A 27,235-nucleotide genomic window follows, 5' to 3' on the forward strand; every position below is an offset into this window, starting at 1 on the left:
CCCCAATTTGTTCTCAGGAGCCGGGGGTCCAGCCCCTGTGTACCAAGCAAAAAAAAAAAAAGGGGTTTTTTTTTTTTTTTTTTTTTTTTTTTTTATCATGCTAGTGTTGCACAAGCCTAAGCAGAAATGTAGGCATAAGAGCCATGTTACTTTTCTTTCTTTCTGATAATTTACCCTGTTGTGCTCCCATACATAGGCATGTTGTTGTCTGGTTTATGGGTAGCACTTGGTGGTAGCATTATTAATTTGAGTGTGTGCAGGTGAATGGGGAGGACCTGGATTTGTGGGGTGAGAAATTTTCTGTTGACTATTTGACGTCATTGCATGATGATGTGACCAACAAACAACCAACTACGTAAGTGTTTGTCAAACCTGTGAAATGGAACACTAAAGTTCACAGTAAGGTTTGATGCATCTTAAATGTTATTCACCACAATATAATTGAATTTAAATTATTATTTTTTTGTTTATTGCAAAGTGCCTTGAGATAATGTATTGTGAATTGGTGCTACATAAATAAACTGAATTGAATTGAATGTTGGATCTTCTACTTAGGATTGTGTTACTATCTTTGCAGGACTTCTTTTACATTGGCAGCACCACGTCAGAGGACAAAAGTTTCAACGGGAGCAGCAGTCAGAAGATGTGTTTCCCTTGCAGATGTACACAAAACATGGTCAGTATTCTGCTAATGTTGGAAAAAAAACAACAACAATTTTGTGTTTGTATTGTTTCCACTAAATAAACACAATAAAGAAATTACACGTTAATATCTGTTAACGCGACAAGTCATTAAAAAAATATATATTCCGCCATCATCCTCCAACTGCTTCCTGTCGTTTTCTTCTTCGCGGTTTACGCCAGTGACAAAATCAGGTTGTTGATCATGTGACTAATGAAAAAAGTGTAGTTTCGGTCATTTGGACAAGAAACTCTCCACATCTTCACTGCGTTATGAATCAGCGGTCAATTCTCAGAATGTGTGTGAGTAAAAAGAGGCCAATAAAGTGAGATCAGCTCCGAAGACGGTAGAGATGGGAACAGATCACAGAGAGTCAGGAACCGAGGTGTTAAAGTCATTGGCGCTTTTCAATCAGGCCTGAAAACATTTCTGTTTACTGCAGCAAACCCATTATGACGTGTTTATCACTGAATTTCTCTAATGCTTTATTTTTGTTTTCATTGTTTTTAGCTGTTTAAATTTTGTTTCATGTTCTTTCTTTCCTTTTCATCAATTTTATCGTCAAAAACATTGCAGTTTTTCAAATACTGAAACATTTGAATCAGCTGACATAACCCAAAAACAATTTCCCAGCTGACTTTTTTTTATACTAAAAAGTTGTTCAAACATTATCGAACCATCTTGTTTTCATAATGGTGTATTGAAAAAAAACAACAACAACAATAAAAAACAGCTGTCCTTCCATGTGTAAAAGCTTTAAGTTGTATTTCTTTTCACGCAACGTCACAGAAATGGTCACATCAGCTGACAACAAAAGCCCCGCGGGTTGCCGCGCGAGCGCGTATGAAAGCACTGACCGGAACCGCTGCCGCACCTGCAGCCACAGCCGCCCGTCACTAGTCATACTCCGCGCGTTTGTCCCCTCTGTCAGCGCTCATGATCTGCTTATGAAATATGCATCAGCTCTCTCCCAGCCACGGCCGCTGCTGCTCCAGCTTCACCTCCACTCCGTGTTTTCGCGCCCACTGTCGCGCCTGCTGTCAATGAACATCCAGCGCGTCCTCTCTGGCTTCTACGTTTCCACGGCTCCTCCCCCTTTCTCTCTGAATTTTTTTTTTCATTCGCCCCCCACTCTCCTCCCTCCTCTCTCTCACTCTCTCTTTTTCTGTATCTCTCAAAGCTTCCTCCTCTTCCCCCACTCTCTCTGTCATTGCATCCATTTTTGTGCATTTAAGAAATCTCCAAGAATTACCAACCTGGAGGAAAGCGAGCTAAACAGAGTGGCAGAGGGGGGTTCGGGGCTCCAAAGGGAAAGCAAACAAGGACGCGCCGGGTATCTGTTATTCCAACATGCGAGCGAAAGCCCTCTGAAGGATGGCAGCGATGGGTTAGACAGGATTTACCATGTCTGCTTAGTAAAAGGCAAGAGTTATTCTTTTTACACTGTATTTTCTGCTTCCTCCTCTTCCTCCCTCCCCTGGATTGAGGGTTATAACCTACAACCTGGGATTCTTTCCAAAGAAATCTAGTTTATTTTCTTCTTCTTTTCGAAATGTTGATGAGTAGTAGTAGATACGTTTGGCGTCCCAATCCTCAGCAGCTTGACTCTTATTAAATCGCACTGTGACAGCTTTAACAGCTTTAAGGATGAACATTTTGACGCTTATTTTCTGCACCACAGTGAGCCAAAGAAAAAAGAAAAGAAAAATGTGCATGACTACCCTGCTAATTCAGACGTCATGCCGTGTGTGCCTTCTCCTAACCACCAGTTTAGAACATTGACCAGACGAATAAACATTTATTTACTATTATTTTTTATTATTATTTGATATTCTTTCAGCGACCGCTTGGTAAAAGATGTCCGCTCCACACGGGCCCCGGGGCGGCCCTGGCCCTGCTGCCGCCGCCGCTGCTCCCTCAGCGGCCGGCGCCATGCCGGAGATGCCGGACCTCAGCCACCTCACCGAGGAGGAGAGAAAGATCATCCTTGGTGTCATGGATCGACAGAAGAAGGAGGAGGCCAAGGAACAGTCCATGTTAAAGTAAGAAAAAAGGCGGAAATGAAGAGAGAATGCGGCTGCTTTTTTGGGAGGGGGCGGGGAGGAGGGGGCTTGTTTTTAGCTACCGTGATCATTTCTGTCCCTCAGTGTGGAAACTGGAGGGTCATGTTGCCCCCCTCTCTTCCCCCTGACATCCAGCCCCTTCATTCTGGACCTCTAGCAGCTGACTGTCAACTTTACCTCCATAACTCTCTTATCGAAATGTCTCATTTTTACGGCAGGGTGTCGCTCCACAATGCGGCACTCGTTTGTAGTTTCGCCCGCACTTTTGTTGTAACTGTATTTAAGCCTGTATGTACTACAGTGGGCTGAGTGAGCAGCGACGGCCGCCATTTTCACGTAAAAAGCACGCCAAACCGCCTAACCTTTCCCCACCAACGTCACCGAGATTACACAATGTGACACTGGAAAGATCATTCCAGGTGTCCTTTGTGGTGTTGTGCCCAGTTTCCAACGTTAAAGTGTGGGCAGAGAGCCTGCTGTACTCCCCTAACCCGCTTCACCCCACCCTGCTCCGCTCTGCCTCTGTACAGATGTCGCTCGGAGCTATTTCAGCACCGCGGTGCTGTCCGCTCTGAGCCTCTACTTTTTAAGGTGGAGCGGAGCGTGTTTTTTTTTTTTCTTCCGCCATCATTACTTCATAACCTTATCTGTGCAGGCGAATACACTGGATTCCTGACTGAATATTCCACCCCCCATCGTCTCGACCTGGTTGTGAAAAGATTTGTGTTGTATTTTTCTTTTTTGTCGCTGAACTTTAGGTTCCCAATGCGAACTAGATTAGCAAAGAGGAGATTTAGAGGTGGTGACCTTAAATGTGCCCGTCCTGTTGATTTTTCTTTAAATTTGTACTTCTATGTCGACAGAGTGCACGTGCTTGTGTACTCACATCCTTGAAGCGAATATGTGTGTTATTATTTTTCAATGCATCGTTGGTAACTTCATAGTTACTTCATATTGGAGAAATATAAGCCAGATTAGCATAGTTAGCACCACAAAAGCAGCAGAATTTAACTAAATTTTGAGGCTAACTATTCGAAAACATTGTTCAAATGCACTTATTAGGCTAATGAGCAGTCCAGCATCTTTATTTTCCATTTTTTGTTTACTCCGCAGCTCAAATTCAGTCATGTTTCAATCAAAACTTTCTCATATTGGCTTCCATTGAATAAAGTTACTTACATAGTAAAAGATGAACAGAAAACACAACGAAACAGAAATATCTCTGAATCAAAAGCTGAAAAACACAAACACTTTAAAAGAAAGTAAAGAAAATGTGAACATACTAAAAGTTATACATTAAAAGCCTTTTTGAAAAACGAATTAAAAAACATCTCTGTGAAGACTTTAGTGGTTTGTTAGAGAACATTAGTGAACAAGCCAGCATTATTAAAACTAAGGAACACAACAGACAGCTCAGCGATATGATGAGGTTGTGATTTAAATTTAAAGTCAACGTCTTATGAGTTCAATCCATTGTTTTAAAATAGAAAAGAAACAACCAAGACATTGGCCCTCTAGCTTAATTGTGAAGCTGTGGGGGCAAGAAAAGATCTACTACAGAATCTGTGGACAGGATATCTTTTTGCTTCTGCACTCCACAAATCTGGCCTGGTTGGAAGAGTGGCAAGAGGAAAGAAAGACATGACAAGTCCCAATGCAGAAACAAACATCTAGAGGAAGGTCAAAGGTCATATAAGACAAAAACCAAACTTTTGGGCCAACAGGCCAAAACATGTGCATAGATGAAAACTAATACTGCACATTGCTCTAACCGTGGACCAGTGGTGACAGCATCATGCTGTGGGGATGTTTGTTTAACTGGGTCAGAGTTGGTGGGAAAGTGATGCAGGTAAACTCAGGACAAGTCTGGAAGAAAACCTTCAAGACGCAACAAAAGACCTGAGACCAGGGGCAGAAGTTCATGCTCAGTTTGATTCTCAGACACTGTATTGATCCCAAAGGGAATTTAAATGATGTTGTAACACAAATCCTTTGAGATTCTTCAAAGAGTTATTGTAGATGGTGATAGCTGTGGGCAAGAAGGATCTCCCGTATTGCAGTCTGTATTGCAGCAAATCTGAAGAAGCCTCTGACTGAAGACACTGTGTTGTTGTATGTGAAATCCTTTGACCATCATCTCCAGAGGTTCCACAGTCGTCCCCGGAACCGAGCCAGAACCAGCCTTCTTGATCGGACTGTTGGGCCTTTTTAAGCCCGTGGCTCTGATGGAATATGACTAAACTTATTTTAGTTTGCTCTGAAAAACTGGTGAAAAATGTCTGTTTCTACATGAGGACATAAACATCTGCAAAGTGTTGTCTCAGATTGGCTCCATTCAAACACACAGCACAGTTTTTTGATTTATGTTTCAGATTTTACTAACTGCCCTTTTTTTTCTTTCCACTTGTGAATTATGCATTAGTCCATGTTAGTGTACCGCATAAAATTGCAACAATATACATTTATTTGTGGTTGACATCGTGACAAAATGCGGAAAGTCTCAAGTGGTGTGAGTATGTTTTTATGTCATTGTCTATATATATATATATATATATATATATATATATAATTGTAGTTTTTAGACGGTGTACTGTGTCCGTTAAGAATATTGTGGCTTGTTCTTGTTGTGGGATTACAAAGCTGCTGGTTTTGGACAATTTCTACTGAATTAATTCTTATAGATAACATTTATAGCCTTCAATCAGTTTATTTGTGTATCACATTTCAGCAACAAGCCAGTCCAAAGTGCATCGTAAAAACATTGTAGCCATCAACTTTGAAACCAGCATCAAACATTACATTTTGTCAAACACTTATCATCAAAATCATCAAATCATCAGCCATATTGATCAATTTTCAATTTGTTATGAGTAAAAAGCAACTCCTAAACAGATCAGGTTTTTAGCCTGGATTTAAAGGAACTCTGTGTTACAGCTGTTTTGCAGTTTTCTGGAAGTTTGTTCCAGATTTGCAGTGAGTAGAAGCTGAATGCTGCTTCTCCATGTTTGGTTCTGGTTCTGGACATGACTCCTATATTCTTTCATAAAGTTCAATGCAATGATTCACAAGAGAAGCACAAAAGCTATTCATAAAAGAATACAGATGAAGATATATATATATATATATATATATTAGCTCTAGGCTGTTTAATTCCATATTTGTTCTCCTACCACTAGAAGAATTATCTTTTTTTTGTTCTTTTTTTTTCTTAAAATGATGTAATTAAGATGAGATTCTGTGGAAGAATAAACTCCACAAACTAGTGACTGAAAACTTGGAGAAGCAAGAACACCGGCACCCTAAAATGCCACACACACTACAACGACGCTAATCCAGCTTCTCATTTCTAGCAATGGATGTCGAGCTTCTAGACTGAGGCGGTTACCACCAAATCTGTGCCACTCAGTGAAGTGTGAGAGATTCCTGCCACTATCTAGCGAAGATTGTTTGTGATGCCGTCCTTCCAAAGCTGCGCTCCTGAAGGAGGGAAAGTTGTGCAATCCCCTGCCTCGTGCAGCTGCACGATAACCATGACTCATGTACTCTAAGACGCAGCTATAGCCTCAGCCGCTGCAGTATACGTGCCGTGTGATTCACCCAGGCCTTTTCCGCCCGCTTTCTCTTTCCGTTTCTCCCTCCTCATGGGAAAGAGAGAGAGAGAGAAAAAAAGAACAGCTGCACGTTTTCTACCCTATTTCTGTTTCTCTTAGGGTTAGAAGAGAAACAGTGTTATCACCCTAAAATGTTTTTAGGGTGATATTCCATATCATACCGAATGCAAAAGGAATCGTTTGGAATTTACTCAATTTGTTTTTAGAGTTCTCAACACACACACACACACACACACACACACACACACACACACACACACACAGAAGCACAAACGGAGAACAACTCAGAACTCAGACGCCAATAAAAAGGATATAGACTATGTGGTGTGACATTTTCTGTTTTATCCAAAAGTTTCATCTGGAGGTGATGATTGTACCCTGGGAAATCTGGGTAGTAGAACACAATCTGTTTTTGTGTTAGGCGCTTCTTTCAACTGTTTACCGGAAGTAAAAAAAAATAGGTGTACAAGTTCATATCCTGTTGCGAAATGGGATAAATCAGTTATTTATTTATTTATTTATTGCGAGTTGTGTGTTGTAAGCAAAATGTCACCACAGCCACATCATATCGTCACTTTTCTAAAATGATAACAGCTTGTCTTTTTTTGCCACAAGTGATTTTTCCCCCCGTTTTTTTGCAAACAATATCGCCACCTCTTTCTTTCCAAAAGATGTTTTAGGGGGGAAAAAAAATACTTTTTTTTTTTTAGGAAGGTGACAATATTAAAGAACATTAACGTAGACTAGAAACTAAATAACATTCAGACATTTTCTGCATACCTTTTCTGGCTCAGCGGCTGCATGGTGGCACCATGCAGTAGAAATAAAATGTTTTCGGTTTGGATTTTCCAGAAGATTTTCTTTTCTTCTAAGATTTTTTGATATCTTAGAAGCAAAGTCTTTTCTTTTTTTATTTTATTATTATTATTTTTTTTTACATTTTAATTCACAATTGCCACAGTCGTTTGACGTCCCCTGTCTTTTCATAATTGGTGACTCATCCTGACTCATCAAACAGTAAATCCCCACTTTTTTTAACCTATGAATCACACAAGCATAACATGTCCTGGAGGAGCTTTAAAACGCTCAGCCCCGCAATAAGGTACAACCGCGGTGGATTAAGTTGTCATCGGATCGTTCGCGGCGTTTCCAGCAGTGTCAGAAACAAACTCCCACGTCTCGCTTAGCTCACGCAAAGAGCGACAATCCAGTCTCCCCCCCCCCAAAAAAAAGAAAGAAAGAAACAAAACATAAGTTTTTTGGTTTAGTGCTGAAAAAAAAAAAAAAAGGAAGTGGAAAGTCCGAACGTTGAAGTGCGTAGTCTAACCGAGGGAATCCTGAGAGGATGGAGGGATGGAGGAGAGGACGAGAGGAGCCTCCAGCACGCAGGGCTTGCCAACTTACTGTCATCTCTTCGGAGGTGCTACAGAGAGTGTGGATGGAAATCCAGCAATGCTGACTTGCATGTAATTAGCTGCTCTCCGCCTGAGTTGACTCATTCTTGCTGCAGTGTGTGTGTGTCTGTGTGTGTGCGTGTGTGTGTGTGTGCGTGGAGAGAAAAAAAAAAGAGTTCATGGTGGCGCTCAACACGTCAGTACAACATTGCAACTAACCCAACAATGCGGTTGGCATTTCTTGTATCGTTTATCATCTATCGTGATACATTTCGTAAAAGAATTTAGATTTATCCTTGGGATTAATGCTTAGTAAACTGTCCGTGTTGTTGGGATTGTTACTTTTACTCACTCCTCCACTGTTTGTTCAATGAGATTATCAATATATTTGGAAATACAATCAAAAGCAGTTATCGTGAGCAGTTTAGTGCTATAAATAACACTTCTTTATGTGACTCGTATCCTAACGAAGTGTGTTAAAAATGTATTTCAAGAGCAGTATTTGTGCATGTGTTGCTTTGATTGCTGTCATGCATATCGTTATAAAACCTCAAGTCCATATGTATAATCCACCCCAACACAACATTATAACAATTTTCAGCCATGAAAAAAAACAAAAAAAAAAACAGTCTTTGGAATGAACTCCAGGTAGAGACGCTGGGCCATAGAAGAGCTTCTTTTGAACTTAGCTGCTGCAGTGCATCGTCACGGTGATAATGATTACGGGAAGCCCGGTCTGCTCACCCTCCAGCCAGGCATCAGCTGTTTTGGGATGGGCTGACCCACAGAAAGCCTGGGGCTCAACTTCTCCTTTCTTCTTGGGTCTCCACTCCTTTCAGGCTGTTTGTTGGTTTGGTGTGAGTGAGATGGAAACATAGTAAATATATATATGTGTGTGTGTGTTCATCAGGAAAAGTTTGTCTTCCTCCCTGAGACGAGGTCTCACAGATGGAGGAGAGCTTGTCGGTTCCAAAAGAAGCTCCTCTGACTGAGAGGGCTGCTCTGCCGTCTAATTGGCTGCTCTCCCAGTTCAGCTGACCACGACGATGGATACAGTAGTAACTGTAAGACTGCAGCGTTGTTTAGGTTACGGAGGTCTAAACGTGGCCTGGTAGTGCTCAGCACAGGGCACTTTCACACCTGATTGTCCTCTAGATTCGGTTGGATTAGGCTCACTTTAACACTGTACTGTATCAAAAACAAAACAACAAACCCTTTAAAAAAGTCGTTCACCTTCTTGCCTGTGGTGGCGCCGCACCAAGGAAGGAACTACTTTGTTTTTCACAAAATGTAAACAAAACTGGAGTAGCGTCAGATTTTTAGCGAGTGCATGATTTCTCTTTTGTCCTTGGCCAAAAACCTCAAGCCATTTCTGCCGCTAACGCTGAACACGAGCCTTTGTTTTGGTTGTATTTACCCAGAATGCCCTGCGCCACGGTTCACCTCCTGCTTTTGGAGCGGTCTCCCGTCCGCTTGGCGTTCACGTATTCATGCATTCAAACTGCGCCAGAGTTCACTTCAACCGAACAGAGAGCGATGTTTTAAGGCGGACCAGAGTTCGCTTCAGAGTTTTGATTGTGCATTCACATGTCCTCAAGCAAACTGGACTTTCTTGGAGTTGGACCAAAGTGGGACTGAACAGGGTTGGTGTGAATGCGTCCTAAAAGTCCACCGACTTGGAGCGTCAGGATTACTCCTGTAATTCAGCTTTGCTCATGCATAATTTTCGACCATGATATAATATACACATGAAAAAGGCTGGGAAATGACCATAAATATTTAATTGACAGAGGCATCCTAAATTGAAGTCAGAAATATTGCTAAAGCTCCACAACATTAAATCTTTATTACTTTGTTTCCTCTTTGTGGTTCAAGAAACCCACAACTCTGAGTGTTTTGAGTCCACTGAGTCAGATGGGGTTTAATTCAACATGTAGGGCAAAATGTTCTGAGGACCAGAATAGGCTAACGCTACCAGACTGCAGCTTGTTTCTGTTTGATTCTCACTACGTGGCACGCGGCCGTGTCTTTACGTTGCCATGAGAGATTTATTACCAAAACAGGAGATCTGATGATATGTGAAGTTAGGACAAAAAAAAACAAAACAAAAAAAACAACACAGAACGTCACAGTGCGAAACACGGCAGCATCATGCTTTGGGGATTCTTTTCCGAGTTGATGGGAAGATGAATTTAGCCAGACACAGGAAAATCCTGGAAGAAAACAAGCTTAAGGATTATTGCCATGATAAAAAAAAATAATTGTCATGTTCTAGCAGATTTACCACTTAACCATGTAAGGCTTTTTAAATTTGTTATACATTATTAGAAAGCATGAAGAGGAGCAAATAAATAATGTTCATTTTTAATGTAAGACAATAAGCAATTTATTGCCTAAAATGCAAAAACATAGCATTCCATGAGTGAATGCTTGATTATTTGTATCAAAGGCTAAAAGATTTGTTTAACCTTTTATTAATTTATTTTATTTATTTTTTTAGCTGAAGCTAAAACTAAGCTAGGCTACTTGAGGAGTTCTGGGTAGGATATACTTTTTCTTAAAAATCTTAAATACAAAATGTATATATTTTTGTGTAGTTTTGCCGTACTTACTGTTCTGAGAATGTTGATCTGTGAGCAAATTGTCTTTTTTTGCCTGTATACTCCAGTTGACGACCAATCGATTATTAAATTAGCTTATGATTATTTCAATAATCGATTCATCACGATCAATCCGATTAATCATCTCAGCCCTAAACAAGTCGGAATCAAAGTCCAGACTATAAGCCAACTTTGAATATGAGGAAAGCTTGAATGTACATGATCAGGGACTCTGAAGTGTTTGTGTCAGGCCTCGCAAATAACTCTTAGCTTTAACACAATAGCACACACCACACTTTTCAGATTTGTTTTGCAAAAAAACAAACAAAAAAAAACCCACAAAAAATTAAAACCCTTTCATTTTCCACACATTCACAATTATACACTGCTGTAATGAAGTGTGTGTATGAATACTTGTAACCACAGAGTGTATTGAGCTGCTAAGCTAGTTGACACTGTTATCTATAGCCGAATGTTTGCAACCTGATTTCAGGGTCACTTTAAATAAATTTTTTTTTTTATCATTCCAACTGTAAACTGTGATTCGTTTGCTATTTTTATCCTTCGTTTCAGGCAGTTGGTAGAAGAGTGGATACTATTTAAAGTACAGCTGCAGAATTGCAGCTTTAGCACGGCGTTCAACATGACGTGCGCTGACCTAAAATTAGCCGTGATTGATCACATCCCATTTCCTTTTTTTTTTTTCCATTCACCCTAGTCGTCCCTCACCAAACACACTCACACACCTCCCCTCTGTTCCCCCTCACCTCCCTCCTCCCTCTCCTCTGCCTGCTGGTCGTTTATCTGATTGTGCTACAGCGCTCGGTGTACCAGCTGGGTCAGTGCTCCTGAGAGGTCCTGTGTCCCTGGAGGCTATAAGAGAGAGGAGCACACGCACACACACACACACACACACACACACACACACACACACACACACACACACACACACACACACACAAACAGACACGTCACACCAGCCTGGACCTCGGATATTTTTTCTGCTACTGTACACTTTTTTTTTGCAAACCGACAAACAGGAAGTGACGGAAATCTTGAGTCCCATAAGCGTACGCCGATGGAGTTTCAGCAGCTGGTGATTCAAACGTGGTGGAAGCTAACGCCTTAGCTAAATTAAAAGTCAAATTTAAGGAGGATGCAAATCTCTACAGCGTTCCACTGCACAGTGTAGTAGAGTACACTCTCACTCATGCCATCCTAGGCAGAGAGCACATTCTGTCATAAATACCCCACTCCATCCCCCATTACTTTCCCTCAGGGAGGGAGAGAGAAACAGAAAGTGGAGGAGAGGATGTATCGTCTTGACTCTATAAAGCAGAGCGCGCTGCAAATGAATGCATCATCAAGCTAATTAAAGGAACAATGTGTAGTAGTCACGGACGGTTGACGCGTCACGTAGTTGGTCTCAGATCGGATGTCTTTACAGTAAAATGCAGCGTGTGCAGTGTGGGATAGTGTGCTCAGAAATAGTTGAATAGTTTTGCACTGTTAGAAGAAAAGCTAAAGGTTCACGGTTCGATTTCAGCGAATAAAAGAAAATTATACAGTGACAGTTTAGAGTAGGGCAGCAGCTAGTGATGATTTTAGTAATCAGTTATCATTGATTATTCTGATGATTAATCGGTTAATTGGATTCCAAAAAATTGGCAGATTTTTTCATTTAACCACTTCGGCTGTTTTTGTGCAATGTTGGGAATACACTAAAAGATGCAAGTAAATAAATAATTCATTTCCCCTTTTAAAATCAGGAAATAAACATTTTGTTGCCTAAAATGCGATAACACAGCATTCCTTTAGTGAACGTTTGGTCATTTGTAGCAAAGGATGCAGCTGAATAAATCCTTCTAACAACATGTGAACAGCTCAGCCCTTTCTGCTGGACTTATCCAACTTCTGATCTGTTGACTATTTTTTTCAATTAAATAATGAATAAATGGATAGCAAAAGGTACTTAATATGAGAATTTTTATGGCAGAATTTGAACCAGATGAAGCTAAAATCACTTGAGGAGTTCTGGGTAGAACATAGTTACAGACAAATATGTTTTTGGTTTTTTTAGTCTTGCATGCAAAATATTTATGTTTATTTTTTTGTACAGTTTTGGCTTAATTACTTCTCCAAAAGTGGTGTTCTTTCAGCAAATGTCTGATTCTGAGTCTGTATGGTTCATTTAACAGTTAATGAACACTTTTGCTGCAGAAGTTTGATCTTTGCAGTTTTCTCGAGAACAATATTAAACTCTCAAATCATTCTGACAAACTCAACGTTGTGTCTCGTCTCGTCTAATGTATGGCCACACCCCTAAAGCGACCATTTTTGGGATGATGGATTGATGGGACGGTTCAGTTCTTAGGGTAATTTAACTTCAGGGATATCAGAGTAGACATGATTGAAAACAAGATTTTTATAATTCACTAAAATGAGCGAAATTTTGTTAACCGAAATAAATAAAAATAGTTATCAACTGGAAAACAACTACAAGTGAGTGGAACTATGTCATGCATCTATAAAACTAACTAAAACATACTGAAATTCGAGACATAATAGTTTTCATGTTTATGAATGAATTTATTAGCCTTTTCAGCTGATGTGAAATTGTTTTTTTGTGTGTTTTTTTTCTTCCACTCAAGCAGTTTACATCAGCTGTCAGCAAATTAGAGCCGTCCATAATCCTCCCGGCAGCATTTCCGCTCGTCTGCGAAATGGCGACAGCAAAACTTTGGAGAAAACACCAGAGTTTGTTGTTAAACCATTTTTTGAAGATTGTATCTTCTGCTGACTATTCATTACAATACAATAGTTTGACCTTTTTGAAATCTGCATCTAAAAGTTAACCAAAGTATGAAAAAGCAAAAACTATTATTATAACTAATACAGACTAAACAGAAACTAAACAACGCTTAACTATTGCCTAACAAAAACGAACCGAAAAACTATCTATAAAAAACTATATTAACCGAAGTAGACAAACAAAAAGTCACAACGAAATAAAACGAATCTACAATGAGAAACCCAAAGCTATTATAACCCTGGTACAAAACAAATGCACAGAACTCTTTTCAGATGTTATCTAAGCTGAAAACCATAGTGGCGGATGGATACTTTCAAAGTGTGGTGGCTTTGTGTCGATTTGTATTGAAGATTCAGCATCCAGCACTCGGTGACATTGGGGGGCCTTTCAATTTCATTATCAAACGGCCCAACATCTGGAGCGACTAGGACGAGCAGGAAGAAGGTACCATAGAGTTCGGGTTTGGAAAAGAGAGGAAGTGAGAAGGGATGGGAGAGGAGCAGAGAGGACAGGAAAGGAGAGAGCGGGACATCAGAGAACAAATGAGAGGAGAGACGCTGACGTCTTTGATCCTATCTGTTCTCGCTGCCGATACGACCGCCTCAAAATCCCATTGACACAGCCGCACTTCACCAGCTTCTATTGTCTCCTTTGGTTTTATTTTAAATAACATCTGCATTCGTCAGCATGTGTTTTATTGGCTGTCCGGATTTTATCCCTCCAATAAGGCTGGGAAGGTTTTTTTTTCTCCTTTCCTTCCCCCCTGGCTGCGCAGTTTGAAATGCCCTTGGCAAAACATAAGAGGTGGAATTTATAAGAGCCAGACTGCCTGTGATTTCTAATAAAATATACTGTTTTCTTAGTTAAGGCTTGTGAACGGTGGAGGTAAAAACAAAGTAGCATTTCCTGCAGACGTTTGTGCAGATCTGGAGTGAGAGGCAGACAGTGAAAGCAGGAAACACACGGCTTCTTGATCAGACTACGTTATCTCATGCTCGCTCCATTCATAGAAACCTCATGCTTCCAGTGCGACTATTAATAGCGGACACACTCAGCTTCCTGCTGTAGCCAATACACTGCCAGGCATCCAGAAAAGGCAGAAAACCTGTGGGGACGCACTCGTCTAGGAAACCTAGGCAACAGACGGCAGCTGCCACCTACCAAAAAATAAAGAGGAATTCCTGTTGAAGGCTGGATGTAATTTATCAAAACAGATAAACAAATGAAATCAAATTCTTACATTAGAGCTGCAGTATGTAACTTATACAAAAGGAAATGTTTTTTTTTTTTTTTACATATTTGTTAAAATTATCACTTTGACATGACAGTGTAATAACAGATAGATAATCTGCAGGTGGTTCACCACAACGTAGCCTGCCATGAATGCTAAGGCTGGATAGCATAGCTACAGACGCCAGCAGATAAATGGTCTTCCTGTAATGGTAAATTGTTTTTTCTCCTGTAGCACATTTAGCAGCATACAGGAGGTTGATTGACAGCGCTAAGCCCCTCCTCCTGGCTCTGATTGGTTGTTTTTTGTCAGGAGCGGTGCATTTTTGCAGACTGGAATATTAGCACTGGAAGGAGGTGGAGGAGTTTGTTTGTTTGTTTGTTTTTTTCACAGGTTATCTGTCTCATAATGTCACAGCAAGATGACTGGTTAATAAATGCGGAAAAAACACTTTTTTGTAAAAGTTGCAAATGGCAGCTTTAAACAAAACTATTATGGTGCTTTATTTGACAAACATTTCTTGAAATTGAAGCAATGCTATATGGGAAGAGTGCTATTTTCAGCCAGTACCTTACATTTATTCTTCTCCAGGGAAGTCACAATCATACCAAAGTAAAACACAAATATCTGTTATTATTTCAGGATATTATTTTTGGATTAATGCAGTCATTTGTTGTCACTGGAAATGATAGGAACACATTTCTGAAAATGTTATGGAAAATAAACATTTTCAGAAATCTTACGACTTTACTCTCTTAATTTTACGACTTCACCCTCTCAATTTCATGACTTCACTCTCAATTTCACGACTTCACTCTCTCAATTTCACGACTTCACTCTCTCAGTTTCATGACTTCACTCTCTCAATGAAATGACTTCACTCTCTCTATTTCACGACTTTAAGTCGGAGGTGCGGCTTAACTTTTGACACCCTAGAGGTAAACTATTCTGTACTAGAGAATAAACTGAGACACATGAGATTAAATCTCAAAACTAGAAAACAAACCTTAAATTAATATTAAAGAATGTGTGACGATCCAATTTAATGACATTATTTAGACAAAATTTGGACAGCATTATGCGAGTTTTCATGTTGCCGACCAGCTATATGACACTTGCCTGACCGTACAAAATCAAATTTTCATTTCAGCAATGAAATCCACATGTAACCCAAATGAATGGTCATTGCAAACAAAGAAATTAAAGCAAACCTTTTAAATGAATTATAAAATGTCCTCAATACAGGCGCTTTTGTCAGGAAGCTGATATATTTACTAGCGGTAGTTTACACAGGGCGCTCTAATCTCTCCCTCCATGGTGTGTGTTTGTCCAAGTTTTACTCATTCAGGTTTCAGCTGGCCGAAGCAGGTGCAAGCCTGTGACTCAACAACGTGTGTGCCGCTGCCGACCGGGCCCTTCAAACACGCCTTTGTTTGGCCTAAATCTCAAACCATCCAGTGCTTTTTTTAAAACAAGTACCCGCCGCCGCACACAGACATGTAGCAAATCCACTCACACACACACACGCACACACACAACACGTACACACACATTTGCTCCATAGATGCCTCCCAACAAGGGAATTGTAATATTTCATTATGTAATAAGTGATGCAGTGATACTATAACATAACTATATTTGCTTGAGCTAGCTTCACAGGAAACATTAAACACAGCAGCATCAGCAGTGAAAACATTCTGGCGAATGATGTTTGCATCGATTGTTGCTCGCCTGGCTCTGATCAGGAGGTGGAATGTTTAGTTGCATTATGCTTCTGCACAATGTGCTGTGGATGAGGACGCTGCTGTAGGTATAGATTGCCAAGGCGACCAGCTGAGATAAACACTGTAGTGAAGGATAAAGAGCGATCACTATTGTGACATTTAAGGCGCTGCACTACAATCAGCCTAAAAGCAGAAGAGCCTGTTTTTTAAAAAATAAAATAAAATTCATATAAGGATGTTGCTGAGGGTTGAAGCACAAAAAGCAAATCTTCCATCCTGGGATTGTAATTTTAGTAGAGAATCGCCAATTAATTCCTTAATATCACTTATCCTGATAAAACACTGCTACCATCACAACGTTAATGAATTGATTGTTTTTATTTAAATTGAACAATGCATATAAAAGCTGCAATATGTAACTTCTACAAAAATGTTTTTTCCATATCTATTATAAGCTGTCACCATGTTGTGAGAGTATGGTATGAGACAAATAAAATGTGAAAAAATCAGACTCCTCTGCCTCCTCCCAGTGCTACTACTGCAGTTTGCAAAAAATAAAAAATAAAAATAAAAATAAAATCAACCAATTAGAACTAGGAGGAGAGTCTTAGTGCTGTCAATCATCCTCTTGTACGCTACTCAATGTGCCAGTGATGGAAAAACAACCTACTGCTACAAGAAAACTGTTTATCTGCCATAACCACTAGTTTGCATAGTGGTTATGCTAACTAGCCTTAGCATTGGCAGCAGGCTATGTTGAGGTGAACCAGCTGTAACTTAGCAAAGAGCTATTGGGACGGGATGAGCATGAGAGTGATTGACAGCACTGATTGGTTGTTTCTGACTGAGTGGTGTATTTCTGGAGTTTGTACTGGGAGCACTGGGAGAAGACAGAGGAGCTCTACTTTTTTTTCAGATTATCTGCCTGATATTATACTCTGATAATGATAGTTTTTATTTTTAAACAAACATAAAAAAACCATACTGCAGCTTCAATGAACATACATTGTTGTCGTAAATGTACTGGATTTAGCAAAAATGCTAATGTTCAACCATAGTCCTATAAAACAAACACAAAATACAAACATTCATCCAATTTCATACATAAAAATAAGAAATGCAGTAAAAACAAATATAAACTATATATAAGGTGCCATGAAAATATAGCAGCTGACCAAGGAGGTAGGGGACTGGCAAATAACAGGAGTTTATTTTCAGTGAAGACGCGAAAAAACAGTCATTTAAAAAGAAGTTGGAGTGCTGGAGTTGACAGACAGCAGAAACCGTTCACCTTATCCTCGGGGGCCAGCTGCTTGGATGGTTGTTTGCGTGGCTGACTTTAAATCTGCACAGAGAGGCGACTAATGCAAGGGAATCCTTTCATTAGGGATTTTGCAGAAAGCGAATTTAAACATCTGCCCGCCATCAGACAGATGTTTAGAGTCGTCAAGTTCAACTTAATTGAAGTTGTATAGTGTGTGGCAGTTACGCATCTGTCCATTTGATGAATGTGCTGACCTTTGAACTGTGTGTAGCCAGGATGCGGTGGAATAAATACATGTGGGAGCCTATAATTCCTCAAAGGGAAACCTAAAAAATAAGTATAAAAAAATGTCAGGGTGGGGAGGGAAGTAGTGCCATCAACAGTTGTATGTCTTAAAAGTTTAATTTTGTGGGTGTGCTGTGGTGGCGCAGGGGCTAAGCACAACCACCACATATGGAGGCCTTAGTCCTCAACGTGGCTGTTGCAGGTTCGATTCCCGGTCAGGTGACCTTTGTCGCATGTCTTCCCACTGTCCTGTCAATTAACTATTAAATAAGGGCCACTAGAGCCAATAAAACAAACAAAAATAAAGTTTAATTTTCAGGGTGGTCCAGGGGCAAGGCATGACCCACATATTGAGGCCTTGGTCCTCATGCCAGTGGTTGCAGGTTCAACTCCCAGCCTGGTGACATTTGCCACATATCTTCCCCAAATCTCATAACCCCCTTTCCTGTCAGGCTACCTTCAGATAAAGGCCACTAGAGCAAACAAAAAAAAGTTTAATTTTGCAGATAAGCTAGTTAAGTTTTAATATTTTGCAGAGAACAATTTAATAAATATTGATAGCTGCAGTGTGTTTTCTCTGATAGCTTTGCTTACTACCAAATATATTTTATTTCAATACTTTCAAACTCATATAAGGCCATGCTAATGTTCCACATGGAAAACAAACAAATAGTTCTGTCATAAGCTACCAATATGCTAACATCCACCTTCAGCAACAACAGAGTCTGCCTGTTAATGTTAGCTCCTCTGTAATTTTGGAAGATGTTAGCATAGTGAGCAACATGGGGCAGGTTGTTGTTTATATTTTCAAATATTTTATTTTCAATACAGAGAATAAGAAAAGAGGTGCCATGTAGTGCTGTACCTTAGCTCTAATAGCTATTCCACTCTGTATTTTTCTTCTTCTGCTTCTTTGAGCTGTCCCAGCAGCGCCCCCTTCTGTAGCTGGCACCCTTGGCAACCGTTTGGCCATAGCCAAGAAGCAGCCCTACTACCTGTAGGGATGAATTGGTTAAAGAAGGAGTGGAGTGAGATGGGTCAACAATAGGCCAGGTATCAAATACCGCTCTATTGTTAGCTATGACTGGGCTATTATAACCCTCAGTGTGAGACATTTTTAGAACAGTCCACCTATCGCTTCTGCCTGGAACCACTCCAGCATGTGTGTCTGATTAAACATCGGACTGAGGAGCGTTGGAGAGAATGTTTATAAAAGTAGAATATTAGTAAGAAAAAAATGTTTTTGTAATACTACAAACGGTTACAAGATTTTCTTCAACTTATGATGTGCAAGTTTTGTTTTGGTGTTAAGTCTGAAGAACATTACTAGTTTTACTGGTTCACTTGTTCTGATTAAAAAAAGTCTATAATAGAGACAGAGACTTAGAGATCTAAATATAATTAAAAGTATGCAAATACTTGTAATAGGACACTTTTAACTGCTATTTATACTATTCAAGATGTTTTCTGGACATCATCTCAGCAGCTACAGTTGATCTTTTATAATACACAGCAGGATACAAAACCCTATTTTTTTTCATCACCGACCCACTAGGTAATTGTTTACAAGGAAACCAAGAGTTGGATCATATGACGACATATTACGGCTAAGGGAAAAAAAGAGTACATTTAAAATTCTCTGAATTTTCTATGAAAAAACAAGGACATTTCTGAGTTTGGAAAGTTGAAAATTTACTCGAAAAACATGGAAATTCTTGAGTTTCGAAAGTCAAACTTTCAACTCCGAGATTTTTTGGGAGAACTTTCAAACTCTGAAAATGTCCAAAAGTTGACTTTTCAAGCGAAGAAATGTCCCTGTTTGTTCTAGAAAATGTTTGATATTAATCTCAGAATTTTTAAGTTTTTGTGCCTGAAGTTTTCTCCTCTTTTCTTTTTCATCTACACTGGCCTTAATATGTCGTTGTAGGATCACATGACTGTAAATTCTGCAAGAGAATTTTGAATTTTGATCAGGCAGAACTGGTGTTGGCCAAGCTGCTGTGGTGTTTCTATGTCTATGGATGAAGAGAAGCCATCCAGCTAGATTAACACGCAGAAAAGAGCTGAAACACGTCTGAGCATCTGAAATGTTCCCAGGGAAGCTGTTGAGGCATTTACGGGAGGCTCGAAGACGGGCCTTTGTCACCTGCCAAGAAAGTGCTGATTACAGATATAATGAAAATGCGTCTGTGTCAGAATGAATAGGTTAGGCTGACAGGAGAAGCAACCTGGTGTTCACACAGAACGACATGTTAGGAGAAGCACAGTTATTAAAGACAACAGGGACAAACAGACCCTGAGAAATGTATTCAGATGTTAGGATTTCTGGTCAGAGATACAGATTAAATTGACGACTTTGCCAACAATTGTTGACCAGTCACAGATTTTAAACATTCATTTTAAACTTTGGTGTGAAACAATCTAAGATGAATGCTTATAGTAGTAATCTGATTTCCTTGTTATTAATCAAAACCTGAACTCTGCTGTTGTGGTGGGTGAAAATGTGCAACCCTACCGGGGGAGTCTTCCATGTCATCCGTATAAATGGCCCGGTCTTCAGACCCAATAAACAACCAACAAAACAGTCAGTAGATATAAAGATTCCACTGTTTAAGAAAAAAAAATGAAACCCTTAGACAAAATAATAACTGTGATCTGCGAGTTGTAATATAGGATTGCGGAACAAAGTGGGAAGTGGTGATACGATATGAAGCAAAGACAGCAGCAGCAGCAGTATGTGGGCACGGACGGTACAGGGCCGCCGCATAATCCTCCGGTGTGAGTTTGATCTAACAAATACTTTAATCAGCAGAATCTGATGCAGATAATACCACACTGAACATGACGCACAACGGCTTTTGCTTGTAAAGCACTAAATACATTGGGAGAGCCTGCGCTAGGGGCCGCGACTCAGACCTCAACCAGGCAGCAAGCAAATCCCTGACAAGCTAGCATATTACAGAGGTAAATGTGTGGCGTTTGTCCGGCCCTAGCTACACACAGCTTAGCGTAGCAGATTGACTTGTATGATGTGAGAGGAGAACGTGATTCAGAACTGGGGGTGTCATGGCTGCGTGTTTACGGCAGAATTCAAATGTGAGAGAGAAATAAAATCGGTGACAGCTAAGTCTCCAACTGGGTCTGGTGTGACACACAGTATGAATATGGTACAGTGAAAAAAAGTATTTGCCATCTCGCCGATTTCTTCTTATTTTGACTTTTGGTCACATTCAAATGTTTCAGATCGTCAAGCTAATTTTAATGCCAACTGAGAAAACCTACAAGGCATGTTTTTGAACTGAAAGTGGCCTAATGCAGTGCAGTCTGGGATTAATAGTGTTTTTGTTCCCTGGTTGTAGTTTAGTCTTTCATGGCTGGGTTCCAACACCATGAAATATTTTCTGAACATCTTGGGGATCATCAGTTCAATGTAAGGACACCAATAATTTTGTTAAAAAAATATATATTTTTTTTAGCTCAAGATTTTAAACCCACTGAGTAAAACTCAAATATGTTTTCCAAAAACAATCGTCAGATCAAGATTATGCTGCTGTAAAAAATATGTATGACTTTGAACCCAACTTTACCTGGAGAGACAACAGATGTTTCTTAATCTATATGTTCAAGAATACAGACTCTGTGAGTTTTCTCTAAATGCTAGGCACGGTGTAGATACGTGTTATACTGTTTGATAAAGTGGCTGAAAAATGAATATTGTACATATGTTTCTTGTAAGCTCTTGCATGAAAAAGATGTACTTGTGAACGTGTCGGCTGCGTGGCGACTCGCTGACTCGTTGCCACTTGGATATCTCTCGGGGAAGGGAGATATGATGCAGCTCAATTGAATCCTGGCGGGTAATCTAAGGAAACAGATGGACTTTTAGTTATATTTGGCTGCAGATTAGCCACTTCCCGTCGCTTCCTCCCCCTCCAAAAAAAAAAAAAACTTGCTCTTGCCAACTCCCGTTTGACAATCTGAATATTAGTTCTCGGTCAGGAGGTCCGGCTTGCGTGCTGTTCGATTACCTATTCTGATGAGTGGGGGCGTGTGCGTTCAATCGTATCTTTGCTTTCTAAGGCCCAGCCGCCGTAGCCGGCCAACCCGTCTATGCCGAGGCCATCACGTCGTCCCCGTTTGCCCTGCCTATCTCACCATGCCAGCGCCCCATACCTGAGGAAGTTATCAGCGCCCTATCCACCGCTCCTAATCCTCTTTGATGACGGAGAGGAAGCGTTCAGTGGCGGCTCTCCTGGTATTTACCGGAGAGGCTGAATGAACAGGTGTCTCACCGCCTCATCAACTTTAAGATTTGCAGGTTGCACACTAGATTTGGGGTGGGGAGGGAATTCTGACTTGCATAACTTTGCTGTAAAAAGGCTTAATGTCACACACAGCATGCTGATTTGCTTAGGATGGCTGCCTGAAGTGGACTAACTCTGGCTGAAGTTGTTTAGGAAAACGCCGTTTCTGTCAGACTTTACAGACAGAGTGTTTTTCTCTGCTTTTTCTTTTTTCTTTTAGCTAATAGGACAATAGGGTCATTTTACCGCTGATGATATTCTGACATATTTCAGAAACTGATAAAACTCTGTTAAGAACTTTTTTTTTTCTCAACATCTTTGATTACATGAGCTTCAGATGTTCTTAAGCAGCAACCTGTATCCGGTGACTGCTCCAGACTGAGCAGGTTGATATTTTACCGCTTTATGATAGCAGGAGCAGTGAAAGTGAAACTTTACCTTCTGCGTCACTTGACTTACCTCATACAGACACTGCATCTGCTGGCATTCCTGACCAGCGGGGGCAGCGTTAATGATGTATGTACAGTAGTTGGTATTTACCCCCCACTGAGCCACATCACTTCCTTTTGATCCAGTTATCACTCTGACTGTGGTGGCCTTCAGAACCACTGCCCCGGTTCACATCTTTAACTAGACAATCCCTCAGTGAACCCCTTTATATTGTTTTGTAAAAGTTAAAAACGAATCGGCCATTTTTGAAAGTTTTTAGGCCCGTTGCAATAAGCAATTAATTAATCACATGATAAACTGTGATAAATGAGCTCAATAATTTCTGTTCTGATTAACATTTTTTGAAGAACAAGATTTTATTTGTGGTTTCAATTGCGTGAGGTTTTTGTTTCCGTTTTGATTTATTGTTTTTGGTTTGTCATGTTTTTATTTTGGACATTTCAAATGTCTTCCAGTTTCAGTGCTAAACGCTTTTTGTAAAATGAAAGTTTCTTGGTCTTTCAGAGGGCACACTCGCATTATTACACCATTACAAATACATAACTTGAAAATGGTTCGAAAACAACAATGTTATTGTTTATCACAATGATCACTGGGACAATTTATCCAATTTGTCCAGCAAAACAGTGTGAATTAGGATTTTATCACTAAAATAAAAAAAATTGTAACTTGTACAAAAACTCAAGACTTTTACAGTGTTAATGTAAAGTTAAAGAACATTTTTGATAAATAAATTATGAAATAATAATAATAATAATAAAGCTATTCTTAATAGTTCCGAGCAGTTCCCAATTGTTGCTAGTTTAACTGGACGGTTTTGCTTGAAAATAGTTTTCATTCATTTTTATTTGTGATCATGCCTAATTTGAACCACAAATGACTTATGAAGCGAAGACAAAAATGATTCAGACGGTGCGTATTTTAAAGACACTTCATGTGTGCAGTCCTTCTCTTGAAACGTTAGAAATGCCTTTGTCCACTAGAGGGCAGTGTAGCATTAGTCTTTGTTGGAAACTCGGTTCAAAGTCACACAAACCCAATAAAAAAAACAAACTAAAAACTAAAACTGTTTCTGTTGTGATATGTGAAGAAAGAGCAAAAGAACCAAATTGCTAAACTGCAACAGGTTGGTGCATTTATTTATTTTTTTCTTCTTGTGTCACAGGGAGTTCAGGGGATGCAGGTTGCGGGTTAAAGAGACGGAAAACTGAGACTGGATCGGCCCTGCAGGCCTCCTTAGAAGCCAGGATACTGAATACGTCACTTGTGACATTTTACACTCTCATTTTACTGCCCCATGTCAAATAATACAGAGCAGCGCAGCGCACTCCCTCACTAAGCCTCTTGCCGCTCTGTCTTGCACACACGAGGGTGCGTGGTGGGTCCGATGGAGGCGCACGCGTACACCTCTGCGTAGACGACGTTGGCTCGCGCACACAAACGCTCAGTGCCCGGCAGCTGTCCAGGCAGGCAGGCTGGCAGGCAGCAGGCTCCATCAGATAAATATGAGGCTTGTAATGCGACCACAGAGATGGGGCTGATGGGATCAATAAAGAACGGCGCTGCAGGTCACCGGGAGAACACAGCGAGAGGATAAATATGGACTGGCTCATCGGAAAACAGAGCGGCGACACTGACGGGTACACAGGACCGGATCCTCTCTCTGTGGCTGCCGACCTGGCCGCAGACCACACCGGCTGATTTCCTGCTCTGCCGCTTTTCTGCTTTTCACCAAAAGTGTTCACGTGAAGCTTCATTTGTCGCACCCTGAACGAGAACCTCCTCAGTCTCAGTTTTTTTTGTTTTGTTTTGTTATTTTTTATTGTTTGGGTCAAAACAAAGCGCACCCTTTAATTTGAAGACAGCATTAGAATGAATTCTGTTTTGAATGGAAGTGTTTTTCTCACTTAGATGTTCACTCTGAGGCTCACATTTGCTTCGACTGGAGAAAAGTTGAGTTGCCACTCCGTTCAACCTCTTTCCAGGAAGTGCTTAAGTATTCTGAAAGCTTTCTCAGAAGACTTACATTAGCATCACCTTTTTTTTTTCTTACTGGAAGCTACTTCAGTCTTTGGTTTTATTTCATGCAATTTTAAACAGTTCCAATTAAGTGCAATTGATCTAATTGGAGCAGTTTTCGCAGTGGAAGTTAAGTATTACAGTGAACCCTGGTCACCGTCTTAATCAGATGGGGTCAAAGTTTAAAACAACAGAGATGCACTGTTTCGGGGTGTACAACCTTCCTGAGGATAACTGTGTGATTATGACCGAGTGGTGATCAGGGGCTTATAGGGGTTTTTGCTGTGGGATTCTCAGCTGCTTGTTTCTGGTTAGCTTAAAGTGACGTTTGCTCCCAAAGCAGGAGCGAGAGCGGCTAAAGTCGCAGCCTCATGTGTCGGATGGTGTACAAATTTCTGAGATGTGAGATGGTAATGTTGCGGCCGCTGTGTGTGTGTGTGTGTGTGTGTGTCTGTTTGTCTGACCTCTGCTTTACTTATGGGGAGTCGGGGGAGAAAGCATTTTAAATACCAGCGCATGTTGATGTTGTGCTGAAAACATATTTCTATCAACTTGTAGATGAGGTGAATCATTTATTTTTTGTGTGTTTTTTTATCTGATCACCAATGGAGGTATTTACTCCATTCTCGAAAAAAATCTATTCCAATAAATATTTGCTCCTTGCTTTGCTTTTTTTTTGTTTATTTATTTTTTGCTTGATCAGTTTAGGGAACTATTGTTATTATTTTTATTCTTCTATTTGTGCAAGCAAACTTCTTAATATCACATGAATAATTCATAATTAGTTTAGGGACTTGGTCAAAATTTTTAATTGAGCTAATTGCAGAATCTGTAATTAATTGCATTTTTAATTGAAAATGAGGTATTGACAAAAAAAAAAAACATTTTCAATTTAAAACCCTGCTGTTAAAATATTAAATCCTGCAGACATATGAGCGCATCAACAAAGATATTTATTGTTTTTAATCTGTTATTTAGGTGACTGAGCCATCAGGCTGATGTAAAGTGGTATTATACTTATTCAGGAAGCCATAATCATTCATGTAGCGTCTTTGAAAAAATTCTTCTTTATGTCTGTGGATGCTGACATCAGCGTTGGGAATGGCTGTGCTTCGTTCAACATGTTTAGCACTAAGATGCTATTTGAATAGCTTCTCTGATAGGCTAACTCCTTTTAGCGCAACTTGAACTCAACAATAGTCTTTTCCGGTGTCCCATAAGATTGTTTTTTTTTTTGTTTGTTTGTTTTTTTTGAAGCAGAATTTAAACCCCATGACAAGAAAAATAACTTTTTTCATCAATCGTTTTTGTTTCCAGATGTTGCTTGTACGTCAGATTTATAGGCATACCAGAAACATGTGAATACAAAAGTTTCGGCTGGGAAAAGTTCCCAGCCGGAACTTTTGTATTAAAAAAAAAAAAAGAAAAAAATGATTGAGTTAAAATGATGGTTGCCTTCCCGTAGCGATTTAAATTTGATTTTATTTACTTTTACTCTTCCATCCTTAAAGCGACATTGACACGTGAACATATATTTTACTGTCCCACCATTCTTCCATTGTTGTTTGAGTCTTTATTTAGATTGTTCTACATATTGCATGTCTTCTATTAACATCGTTATTGTACCATTGTCTTGTATTCACCTCGTTTTCCTCATCTATTTCTGTTTTCGTATGCAATGAGATCTCCATACCCTTTTTATTTTATTTTATTTCTTTTATGTTTTAGGCTCAAAGAAGAACCAAAACCTCAGCAAGCACAGTAAGTAAACTGCATTACCCAGAGTGCTCTAGGCTTTGACAGTCTTCTTTTTTTCTGGCAGTTTGTGCTGTGTGCTTCTTGTGGCTTTCTCCTCGTCTTCTGGGGGCTAAACGAAAGAAATGACATCAATGTCATGCGATGACAGCTGGATGACTCAACAGTTGTAGTAATGGAGCAATATGTGATTACGTGTATGCCACACTGTGAGCTGAAATTGACCAGACAGGTGAATTGTATTAATATTAAACAGCTGACATCCATGGCGTTAATGGCAGTTGCTTTTCTTTTTCTTTTTTTTTTTTTTACCGGCGCTTTTTTCAGTTTCTTTGACAGACTTCTTGCACACCCTCCCCTTGTCCCTGGTTTCTACTTGGCTGTCCGTCTTTATCCAGTGTATCGGCTGCACTGTGGCTGGCCTGTGCAAACCCTGTAATTCCACTACAAACGTGGACTCGGTGCTCCTCTACTGTGCTACTGCTTCATTTGATCCAATCTCTCTTTAAGACTGGTCATTCGGAAAACCTGACCTCTGCTGCCCCTGTAAACTAGAAGAAGTGATACTTCTGTTAGCCTTGTCTGTAGCACTCATTTCCATTGGCTGTAGAGCTCACATCTTTCCCCTCCCCCCCATCGTTCTTATTTCTAATTTAACTGTGATAGCCTCGCACTTCTACCCTCTTCTGACTTTTCCATTGTATTTCTGACCGTATCTGGATGTCGGTGGCCCCCACGGTTGCCGTTCTGCCAGTGTCCTGGCCCTCTCCTCTATCTGCTGTGGTTGTAGTGAATGTTCCTGCTATTTCTCACTCCTTGAAACTGCCCTGCGATCCAAAAATCCCTCTTAAAGGTCAACTTATTTTCTCCTTTGATAACCAATTGCAATGTTTCAGCCACGCTTTGCTTATCCGAACAGGTGGTTTCCCTTTAGCGGGATCACTGGCCTGGTTAATAATGTTCTTCAGCCCCAGCAAAAGCCCCAAAATGACAAGAAGCCCGAACCAGACGCGTAAGTAATAACACAGACCCGCCATGACC

General features: G+C 40.1%; 1 protein-coding gene across 1 annotated transcript; it reads left to right on the forward strand.

The window, feature by feature from the left end:
* The first annotated feature begins 1,850 nt into the window (after window positions 1–1,850).
* On the forward strand, window positions 1,851–27,235 carry LOC106950892 (regulating synaptic membrane exocytosis protein 2). The gene is made up of 4 exons (XM_015038055.1): window positions 1,851–2,104; window positions 2,523–2,724; window positions 26,168–26,200; window positions 27,114–27,235. The coding sequence occupies exons 2-4, from the start codon at window positions 2,540–2,542 to the stop codon at window positions 27,208–27,210; spliced, it is 315 nt and encodes a 104-aa protein (XP_014893541.1). The 5' UTR covers window positions 1,851–2,104; window positions 2,523–2,539; the 3' UTR covers window positions 27,211–27,235.

Source organism: Poecilia latipinna, unplaced genomic scaffold (genome assembly GCF_001443285.1).
Source record: "Poecilia latipinna isolate Pla-1442-1.1 unplaced genomic scaffold, P_latipinna-1.0 Scaffold427, whole genome shotgun sequence".
Taxonomy (NCBI): Eukaryota; Metazoa; Chordata; class Actinopteri; order Cyprinodontiformes; family Poeciliidae; genus Poecilia; species Poecilia latipinna.